At 44.5% G+C, this 11,746-nt stretch overlaps 1 protein-coding gene across 1 annotated transcript in view; it reads right to left on the bottom strand.

Annotated features, from left to right (window-relative positions):
* Positions 1 to 285: 285 nt before the first annotated feature.
* SLC29A3 (solute carrier family 29 member 3) overlaps positions 286 to 11,746 on the bottom strand; it is a 74,572-nt gene continuing 63,111 nt past the window's right edge. Inside the window, exons 5-6 of the mRNA XM_043981544.1 lie at positions 7,594 to 7,756; positions 286 to 3,283 (exon numbers count right to left, since the gene is read on the bottom strand). Of these exons, the coding sequence (XP_043837479.1) occupies positions 2,617 to 3,283; positions 7,594 to 7,756 (830 nt within the window). The 3' untranslated portion in view covers positions 286 to 2,616. The remainder of the gene's footprint in view (positions 3,284 to 7,593; positions 7,757 to 11,746) is intronic.

Below are 11,746 nucleotides of genomic sequence, written 5' to 3'. Positions count from 1 at the left end.
AAGGTCATCATTAAGCAGAAACTAAATTTTTCTCTAGATGGCCCCTTCTACTTTGGGGATGGCCCTAATTGTTAGGAAACTTTTCCTTGAATCAAACCTAATTTGGCCTCTTAAAAATTCCCACTGGGGGCAGCTAGGGGGCACAATGGATAAAGCACTGGCCCTAGATTCAAGAGGACCCGAGTTCAAATCTGGTCTCAGACACTTGATACTTACTAGCTGTGTGAACCTGGGCAAGTCACTTAACCTTCATTTCCCCACCCCACCCCCCCAAAAAATCCCACATAATGCCCCTGGACCTGTTCTCTGGGGGCAAGCAATAACAAGTCTGACCCTTCCTCCATGTGACAACCTTTCAAATTGAGAGTGAAGAAGATAGCTACTGTCTCCCCTTTACATGTTTCCTTCTCCAGAGTGAACGCTCCTCCTTCTTTAAAACTATCCTCACATGGCATCATCTGGATGTAGTCACATACATATGTGAAGCGGTGTAGTGTTCGAAAAATCCCTTTCTTCACAACAATCTCATGAGGTAGGTATCATATTATCCCCATATTATGTTTGAGAAAACCAAAGCTCACAGGGGTTGAGTGACTTTCCCATGGCCACCCAGTGGCCTCTGTCTCAGGATGTCTCCCCATTTGCCTCTTCTTCTCCTGAGAACTCCCCAGTGCTCTGGTGTCCCCAATTCCAAATAAACTTTGTGTTAAGTTGTAGGAGACACTCATACTCATCCAACAATGACAATTTCATTAGATGGGCAGGCAGCATGTTGCTTGTGCTGTTGGTGTGTGTGTGTGGCAATTGGCTTAAGTGACTTGATACTAGTAAGTATCAAGTATCGGAGGCTGGATTTGAATTCAGGTCCTCCTGACTCCAAGGGCAGTGCTCTGTCCACTATACCATCTAGCAGCATGTTTTAAAAATGGAATTCCTCAAGCCAACCTGGCTATGGATGGCTTTGGGGCTATAATGGCAGCATTCATCATTGGTGGTCCAAAGGTCCAGTATGGAGGCAGTCAGAGAAATTTTGAAGCAAAATTGAAAAAATGAAGCTTATTTTCATGCTGAAAAAAGGCTGCATATAATACACAGTTTTTGATTCATACTTAGAGGGCAACCCCATGATAAAGTCCAGGGGCTTCTTAAACTGAGGTCAATGGACTTTGATGATTACATTTTGATATAATTGGTTCCCTTTGCCATCCTATGTATTTTATTTTATGCACTTAAAGACCTTGTTCTGAGAAAGGGTCCCCAGGCTTCACCAGGCTGCCAAAGGAGTCCAGGACGTAAAAAAGTCAAGCATCCCTGGTGTAATGGTGAGAGCACTAAATCTGGAGTCAGCAGCATGACAGAGTGGATAAAGCACTAAATGTGGGAGGCGGGAAAACTTAGGTTGGAATCTTACCTGGCCCTTACCAGCTACATACTCATGGGTGCTTGCTAAGCCTCAGGTTCCTCATCCATGGAATGGGGATAATGCCATATTGCCCATCCCGTAGGACTGCTTTGAGGTACAAATGAGATAATATAGATAAAGTGCTTTGTGAAGTTTAAAGCATTATGAAAATGTCTCTTATTAATACTTGTGTGACCTCTGGTGCTTCTCTGACCCTTGGTTTCTTCCTCTGTACAATGAGGAGGTTGGAGTAGATAATGTCTAAGATCCCTCCCAGGTCTTAATTTGTGGCAGCTTCCTAGCTGAATGTAAAGGTTTCTTCTGCAACTCAAGGGCTATCTGAGGACTGTTCCTCCAGCCAACACAGTCATCCAAAGAAGAATCCTTCAGGGTTGAAGAGATGTGTAGAGAGAGCCCATGGATATCCAGCAAGCAGCCAGGGAGAGACAAGTCTTTATGGTTCCCCCAAGGAACTCAAGCTTAGTACAAAGAGTTTTGTTTGGGTTTTGGCACAAACACAAAAATAAGAGGTTGAATGACTGGATGAGAAGAGCAAGAAACCAGCTCCCAACTACTAAAAAGAGGATTGTTAGACCCATAGCAAGTAAAGGAATATACTTAAAGGCAGAATGTCTTATTTTGGCCTGGGCCTGTGATTTCACCAGTTTAGGGAAATCCCAGAGTGGAAATGCCCTCCGACGATGCAGCTTGACAACTCTGCAACCTTGAGTCTTATAGAGTTGCCTGGACCACAGAGGACGAGATGTGATCACTGTAGCTCAGCTAGTGTGTATCAATGGTGGGTCAATGACCCCAATGCTGGCTCTCCAGTCACTACCCAGACCCTTCTTCTGTGTCTCTTTTAGTCATGTTCAAATGTCCAATGTGTGATGCTTCTTTCAGAGAACCCTGTGTTCTTTACATGTCTGGATGTACCCTTGCTCCTCCATTTAGCCTTCCAATTGCTCGAGTGCAGTCAAGTCTTCTGATTCTTTTGGTTCTCTCCAAACAGCAGGCAACAGAAATCAATCGATGGTCCACAATTGACTAATGGACCTTTCCCTTCTTCAAAAGGCTCCTTATAGAAGACTTAGTGTACTTTCTCCAGGATACCCTGGGTACCCTACCTGTTACTTCCCATGATATTTTGCTTTGCTCTTGACATGTCTTCAAGGGTCAGGGTAACACAGGTACTACCATCTTATTCTGTTTTTCTAGATGATATGGACCACCAAGGCAGAGCAAGCTGAACCCAAGGCTAAACCCAGAGCCAGGTAAAATGACATCAGTACCCCAGTAGCCTCAGCGAGCTCCTTGGGCATGATCCTGGGGCCATACATTAGTGCCAAGGTGCTAAGGTAGCCATTGCTGAATCCCAAGAGGGAGATGAAGATGGATGGGTATATATCAGAATTAAAGAATACCTTTTGCAGGTGGAGCCGGGGCTGATAGTTACAGAAAACAAAAAGGGGAATAAAAAAGGTCCTTAGGAGAACTAGTGCAGGGAGAAGTTTGCTTTTGGGACCTGGGACCTGAATCCAGGCAGGGATCTGCCGGCCACACAGGTCAGCAACATTGTACAACAGGAAGCTGGTGAGAGGGACAAAGAACTTGTTGGTCCAAAGAGATCCAGAGCTCTTGTCAACTGACTCGATATTGGAGGAGAGGGCAGGGAAAATGATGATGGAGATGAAGAAGACATAGATAACACAGAAGCCCAGAATGGCTGTCTTCTTCAGGATGAAGGGGAGAGGGGGCATACTTGGGTCCGTTGTCCTGCTGCTCTGGGGAAGAGGTTTAAGGAAGCTTGAAGCCTGATCCTCTTCACTGAAGGAACCGTCTGAGAATACATGGCTTGGTCGAGCTGGTTTCATGTAATACCTGAAGGGAAAATAATAATTGTGATAACTGATGATAATGACCTTCAACTTGAACCATAGGATGGGGAGGGAGAATTCTCAGATTACTCTGTTGGACTAGAATTTTGTGGTAACTGATTTTTTTTTGCAATATGTGGGGCATTAATTACAACATGAAAATACAGATATGTAAAAATTTAGAATGATTTAAAAGCTCAAAAAAGATGGCTACCATTTATGTATTGCCTTAAGTGTGGCAAAACACTTGACATGTGTTACATCATCTAAGCCTCCCAATACTGTAAGCCAGGTCATACATATATTATCATCCCCATCTGACAGATGAGGAAACAGGTTTAAAGATATTGACTTGCCCACCATCACAAAGTTAGTAAATGTCAGAGGCAGGTGTTCCCATCCCTAAGTCTAGCACTCTAGCCACTACAAAAGAGAAGAACTCAATCTGAGAACAAGAGAGGACTTCTTAGGCTGGGCAGGAGAGGTGGGATGACAAATGAATGTGTTGCAAATGTCAATAGTGCTTTGCATGGTCAGCACCTCGAACTCCAGCTTTGCAAAGTCACAACAATCCTCTCTCCTGGAAGTCACTGGAGCACTTTAAGTCATACTCAGGGATTCTATTGGATTAGTATATGATGGACAGTCTAAGGCACCTGCTGGTAATTCTGAAAATCTTTGCACTCAGCCTCCTCAACATGTTTTTTTTTTGGGGGGGGGGTGTTTTGGTGAAGCAATTGGGGTTAAGTGACTTGCCCAGGGTCACACAGCTAGTAAGTGTCAAGGGTCTGAGACTGGATTTGAACTCAGGTCCTCCTGAATCCAGGGCTGGTGCTCTATCCACTGCGCCACCTAGCTGCCCCTTCAACATCTTATTAATAAGCTGTCTGAATTACTGAAAACGACAGGCTACAATCTTTTATTTATTTATTTTTTCAGGGCAATGAGGGTTAAGTGACTTGCCCAGGGTCACACAGCTAGTAAGTTTCAAGTGTCTGAGGCTGAATTTGAACTCAGGTCCTCCTGAATCCAGGCTGGTGCTTTATCCACTGCACCACCTAGCTGTCCCAGACTAAAATCTTTTTAAAAAAAAAATTTCAGTAGTTATGCCAGTTCATTTAAACACCCAACTACCATAAGGGCTAGTGAAAAGGAGTCCTGAATAAAGGTCAGCAGTAAGTGGGTTGTTTCAGTCCTTAACAGGCCTTATGGCCAGCCCTTAAATCAATTAGACACAACTCCATTCAACAAACATTCTTTAGGGGCAGCTAGGTGGTGCAGTGGATAGAGCACCAACCCTGGAGTCAGGAGGACCTGAGTTCAAATCCAACCTCAGACACTTGACATTTACTAGCTGTGTGACCCTGGGCAAGTCACTTAACCCCAATTGCCTCACACACAAACAAAAAATTGTAACAAACATTCGTTAATTACCCATGCTGTGCAAGGTCCTAAGAATATAAAGACAAAAACCAGAGTGGTGCCTGCCTTCAAGAAGCTTACACTCTCCTGGGAGAAGATAACACATATGCAGGTAAGTAAATGCAAAGCAGGACAAAGTTATTCCAAAACATTCCCGAAGGGGGAGAAGCAAGAAGATGAAGCCTGTACTCCTGAATAAGTCATTTAACCCCTGTGGGCCTCAGGTTTCTGGAAAACCAGCAGGAGACTATCTGGCTGGCATTTTCCTTGCAGGGGAGTGATAAGGAAGCGGGAGATAACATACATGAAGTCGGGTCAGGTTGGGGAGAAACTCCCCCAGCATTAAAATTACCTGAGACTGACCACAGCGCCTCATTTGCTCTTGAATTCGGTCTCATTTCATAAGCAGTGCCTAGAGAAAGGAACTATCTCACTTCCTTCTGCCCTCATCAGCTCCCTCATCTCCAAACAGCTTGAAGCTTGCTCTGTGAGAAGGCTCTCTGGCTGAAGCAGCCCCCGCCTTGCAAGTCCTCCCAAGCTGCCATCTTCCCTCCCTTACCCCAGGTTCCAGCCCACGGGTGTTTTTTTTTTTTTGGCCTTTGTTTTCTTAATTTGGATATTTTATATCTTTCTTGCAGATAATCACTCTTTTCTTTTGTCCTCTTAGTTTGGCTGGCACACAGCTCTCTCTGAGAGGCACCCTGGCTTAGTGGATAGAAGGCTGCCAGCATTTCAGCCAGGAGGACCCGAATTGGAGTCCTGCCTCTGACTTGGAACTGTCCCTGTAAATGCCCCCGGGCACCTCTCTAAGAAGATAGAGGAGTTGCCAATCTGTGCCCCTAGAGGGAATTTTCATACTGGGAGTCAGCACAGATCTGAACCCAAGCAGATTGGCTAAAGTGAGTTCTGTTTTGTTCCTCTGTTCCATGTCTTCTCTTTTGGTTGTGAATGTGCAGGATCCCAGATTTAGAGCAGGAAGGGTCCATATAGCCAAATCAGCAAGCATTTACTAAGGACCAGTTACCTGTTAAAACAGTCCCCACTCTTAAGGAGTCCACACCCCAGTGGGGGAGATGACAGCTCCCTGTTTGCCTCTAATATTATCCAACCCCCTCACATTTCAGAAAATAAGCCCTAGCCCCAGGTGACCCAGGGAGCAAATAGGAGATTTGGATCTGAACCCAGACCCTCAGATTCACCCTGGTTCACCCTTGTCCCTTTCAGCACTCTGCATTTTAACAGGAACATCTATCCAATGCTACCCAACCCCTCTATCCATCAAGGGTTAGCCAGATGAGCCGTAACGAACTCATTGACACGCAAGAGCTATACTTTTTACTCTTAATTAAAATGCATTTTCTTCATTTGGTTCAGACTGAGTGCACTCAAGAAAAACCACCTGGACCTCTCTCTCTGCTAGCAGTTTCCCATAGTTCCCAAATTCACAAGCTTTGTCCTCTCAGCCAACAAAGGCATTAAATACTGTCAACCTGACATTCATGTGTCTGTCCCTTAAATTATGGTTACGAGTTCAAAACTAGGTTTGAATTGTTCTAGAGTGTTTTCAAGAGGAGGTGGTGTTTCATTCTAGGGGTCTTTGGGCCTCTTAATGGTCCCACCAATCCCTCTTGTTCCAGCATGGTTCAGAATGCTTTGGCAACGGAAATGCAGAATTTTGCCTTTATGTCCCTTAGAGGGGCTTGCTACCTGAAGTGGGTGGACCATGTTTTCCAGGCAATTCTAAACATTCCAGGACCTGTTTTCATGTGCCCTTTGTCCTTCTTCCTTCCAGAAGCCTTGATCATCTGATATTAGCTAAGGCTCTTATGAATCCCTATTAAATGGTGAAGCAACTCACCTACCCAAGCTAGAATCAGAATTCTGACAAAAAAGAAAAAAAATGAAAGGATGAGACAGCAGCAACTTTCCTCTCTTGGTTATATAGGGTGAGCCAAAAGTCACGAATATTTAATAACTCCTTTATTTTTTGTTTTTAACTTATACTACCATAGCATCATATACAGTATATATCACATGGCTAAGGAATATATATATAGAGAGAGATAGATATGGAATTAATTTATGAGTAAAAAATCAAATCTTATAAATGGTGAAAAATAAAGAAAAAATAATTTTCAAAACATCAGACCCACCCTATAGATGCCTACAACTGACTCCCTTTAGGCACTGGTGATAATGCCTGGAAGATAAGAACAGAACAGCAATGATGGTTCTTTAGGACAGAGGACCTTTACTTTCTTTCTTCCATTAGAATCCCCATGGATGCCACTTGGCAGGGCAAAGATGACATAGGGCATTATAAGACCCGGGTTCTCTAGTTCCCATTCTGCCATTGACTAGCCAAGTGATCTTGAGTGAATGACAGCCTGGTCCCTGCTTCAATTGCTTCATCTGGAAAATTAGAACAATAATTTCTGCCTTGTCTAATTCCCAGGGATCAACACAGAATCAAATGAAGTAAAAAATGTGAAAGCACTTTGAAAAGCATAGAAAACCAAAGGGGAGGTGATACTATTTATTTTTTAAAAGGAAATGGCAAAACATAAAAAGGAAGAAGAGAGGGAAAGGAGGAGAAAGAAGGGAGGCTAAGGAGAAAAAAAAGAGGTATATTTGGTGGGAAAAGGAAGAACATCATTACCAGTAGCCTCTGGGCCAATCTTGGAGCCTCCACACCTCTGTTCTCAACTTGTAATCTCAAGTTGTTGACAAGTTTCAGCGAAGAAGCCCACTTCCACCATTGCTTGGTCATTCCATCTCTCACCGCCTACATTGCTATGAGCTCCCCCTTGCTCCTCCTTGCTACATGGAACACGACAACCCACCTAACACTTAGGAGAACTGGAAGATATCAGGATCGCAGATCACCCTTACCTGGCGTACTCAAGCTTGGGAAGGATCAGATACAACCCAATGCAGATCACGATAAAGATGTCGGCTGTCAGAAAGAAAGCCAGGGCACAGTCCGTCACATCATTGGATGCTGCTAGATCCACCAATGAGGCCACGGCACTGATGGTTCCGCCCATGGCCCCACCTAAAGCAAATAACCAGATAATAGTCACAGAAAGAAGCAGATGATGGAGCAATGAACAATGAGGCAAGTATATAAGTGTGTGTGTGTGTGTGTGTGTGTGTGTGTGTGTGTGTGTGTGTGTTTCTTATGTTGTCTGCCCATTCCACTTTTTCCCTCCCTTTGGCCTTGACACTACATAGACTCAATTCATTGAAGCACTCGGCTAGTCCTGGAGATACAAACCCCAAAATGAAACAACACCTGCCCTCAGGGAGCTTATATTTCATAGCAAAGGACCTCAAGGAATTCGGTAGTTAAACATACCTTACTGACTCCCATCAGAAACCTACCCATACTTCAGAGCCTCAGCCCCTCACTCACGCCCACCCCACATCCCCAATCTATTGCCAAGCCTTCCTCTTTTCTACCTTCACAGGATCTCCCATAGCTGCGCCCTCCTCTCCCTTCACACCACCACCACCTGCTTAGACTGTGGCCTCCTACGTGGTCTTTCTGCGTCAAGCAATGCCTCCGTCAAAACCATTTTCCACACAGCTGCCAAAGTGATTTTCCTGACTCCTTCACTCTCATACTTAATCAACTCCAGTGGCTCCCTATTCACTCCAGGTTCAAGCTGTTTGGCATCTAAAGCCCTTCACAAACTGGCCCCAAATTATTTTTTCAGACATATTGCACATTATTCCCCTTTGTGCACACTCTGGTTCAATCTAACTAGCCTTCTTACAGCTCCTCATATAGGGCACTCCACCTCCTGTCTGTCTGCTTACTCAAGCTACATTCCCCCACCCCCACCCCCATGCCCCACCTGCCCCAGTCTCTGCCTCCTCAAATCCCTACTTACCTCCATGGCTCAGCTTAACCACCATTTTCCATATGAACCCTTTTCCAATGTCTCTAGTTGTTAATACCGTCCCTTCCTCCTCCCTGTATCTATTTTGTGTGTACTTTGTATATAATTATAGCTTTACATGTTGTTTTTCCTAACTATGTTGTAAACTTCTCAAGGGCAGGGACCATCTCTTTTGCTCTTATCTCCTCATTGCCTGGCACAGGTCCTGGCACAGGGTATGCACTCAATAAAGACTTGATTGAGAAGCCTGGCAGACCCTGACCCTGGCCACACGGTCCTATCAGTGCCAGGTCTGGGCAAGGGATGCAAGAGGAAGCCAGCTCCAATTAAAAAAGGGGATCAGACTGAGTTAGAAGATCAGTCAACCCCCACAACACTCCCTGCATTTTTGCTTTTGACTCTCTTGGCAATGGATCTTCCTGTTCTGCTCAGCCTGATGTGGGATGGAATTAAGGTGATCAGATTGATCGTGAGGCATCCCAAAGGAATTACAAGACTCAGTGACTCAGTTTCCCAAATTTTATTGAAAGACTGTTGACCACAGGGAGAGTACCATAGAAAAGAAGAAAGGTATCTCTCGAATAGGGAAAGAGAAGATGGTTATATTTATAGTACGGATAAATTGATTATCAGTCTCATTATAATAACCTCCACCTTAGGGAGGTACATGGGGGTTCACATCCTATTTTGGACTTCCTGGGGTCCTAAGCCAACCCCTGAGGAGTGTACCTTTTTCCGTGGAGGTATGTTTCAGGGGTTTACACATCATAAGGTGAATCTGGGGACAAATTTGGCATTTTCTGCACATGTTCATAAAAACCTACCTCAACTTGCCAAGGTCAGAGTGTCTCTGTGTTTTTGATCTCTTTTTTCTTAGGCCTGGTTTCTGGATATTAACATTTACCAGTTAGGGTCCCTGTGACCTGTCGCTTTACATTTTTGTTGCGGGTGGTAATTAATAGAAACTGGACCTCTAGGTAACAATTAACAAGAACCTAGGCCCTGCCCCTTGCACTCTGGTTCTTCTTTCACAATATAACTAATGCAGAAGTATGTTTGATCTGATTGTACATATACGAACAAAACCAGATTGCTTTCTGTCTTGGGGAGGAGAGAAAAATTTGGAACTGCGAATCCTGTGAGAACAGATGTTGAAGACTGTCCTTGCATAAAAAAAAAAAGAACCTAGGCCCTGGCTTATATTGATGAGGGCTCAAGTCTTAAGTTATCCATTAATCCCTTTCAGAACTGGGGTCTACAAGCTATCTATTAGCCCCTCTTGGAGCTCAGATCTAAATCAGAGCTCAGGTCTTAGGTTTGCCTGTTAACCCCTTCTTTACCTCCTCCATCAAGCCCCCAACCCTGACCTGGCTTTTGGTTTATGCTTGAACTCTCCTCCTAACTTGGACCCCATCTCCTCTCCTGACCTTCCCCTCTGCCTGAAATATTGTCTGATTGGTGGCCTCCAGTGGGATACAACCATGATGTCTTATATGGCACCATCCACACTCTCTGCCTACAGACCGATGGTACAGAACTATATCGGAAGCAGTGAGGATGTGGTCACCAAAAGAGAGCACCCCATTGGTTTCCAGTGAACACCTATGGAGATGGATGATTTGGAGATGAAAGGGTTACACATTCCCCACGCTCTTCCTCCCACCTTTAAATAGCAATAACATCATGAAAGCTTTGCCGGCAGGGCAGGGGGCTGCTTTGAAGGAATCCTAATTACTACCTGGGCTTCTTGTAGTATTTGGGGTTAAACTCATTAAGAAATTCCCAGTCTGCCCCAAGGAAGAATATCTAAAAATCACTGCCTATTGATTCCTCTCGATCAAGCTCACTCTAGCTCACTCTCTCTCTCTCCCCCTTGTAGAGAATTTACAATATTATCATCAACAACAAGGCAAGCCTCAGGGGAGCTCATTCTTCACGACTCCATACTTTTATCTCATCAGTTATGGAAATGCATGCAAATGAGGGGTTTTGAAAAAAAATCCAGCATAAAGCAAATGAATTGTTTCCTGAGATATGAACACTTGCAGAATTCCAGGATAGTTTCTCCCCTCCATTAAAAGACAACCACCACCAGAGATCATGTTTGAACCACGACATTTCAAGTTGAGAGCACTCCCCCAAACCTCCTGGGCGGGGCAACAGAGGGACATTCACACCTACCTACCTACCTCTCTACCTCTCTCTACCCCTCCCCCCCCCCCCTGCCCTTTCTCTCTTTCTCTCTCTCTGCATGGTGCCTGGCAGATGTTTGTGAAGAGTTCACACCCAGGCTAACACACAGGTTAAGTACCAAATCCATTAACCCCTTCCATCCTTTATGCGATCCTTCCCTTCCTTCCTCAGAATACACTTGCATGATGAGGCGAATGCCCATGGCGGGACTGACAGTGTGAGTAACAAGAAGACCTCCTTGTGGCCAGTCCAAATGGAAGGGCTGAAATCATTTTCTGTAATGCCCTGATAGATGGCAAGAGCGCCAGGGGAAGAAAGAATTAGCCACTTAGCTTGGGCAGAAGAGGACAGAGATAAAGAAGAAAGTATCCAGCACTTGGCGGATCTTTCTTTAAGGATCGAGAGGTCTTATTCTTCACATTGCTGGTCTTCCCTCTGAGATTAGAGCTCCCATTTACACTCCCTTGTTACTGTTATTGTTTAGTTGATTACAGCATTATTATAGCTGTCTCCCCTATGATCTGTGTACACTAAGGTAATAATCATATGTCTCTCCCAACTAGAGTTAAGCTCTTTAAGGGAGGGACTGACTGGGTTTTATTTGTGACCCCTATCTGGGGTTTTCTTGGCAGAGATACTGGAGTGGTTTGCCATTTCCTTCTCCAGTTCATTCTACAGATGGGGAAACTGAGACTGAAAGCAAAAGACAGTCCTGCCCTCAAGGGACTTCCAGTCTGATGGCAAAGGGGCCCATGGCACAAGAAGAGCTTAGTAGAATGTAATCTTTCTGTATAGTTAAGTGACCCCTCTTTCTATTTGAGTTGGGTACCCCTGGTGTAGGGGACTGCTTCGTTCATTCAGAAAGGATTTATATGCCTACTCACTTCCCTCTACATGAAAAATGATAAGGATTTTGAGGGGATGTCTAATTCGATTCAAAGCATTTA

This window comes from Dromiciops gliroides, chromosome 2 (genome assembly GCF_019393635.1).
Source record: "Dromiciops gliroides isolate mDroGli1 chromosome 2, mDroGli1.pri, whole genome shotgun sequence".
NCBI lineage: Eukaryota > Metazoa > Chordata > Mammalia > Microbiotheria > Microbiotheriidae > Dromiciops > Dromiciops gliroides.
This window is presented reverse-complemented; position numbering and strand designations above follow the sequence as displayed.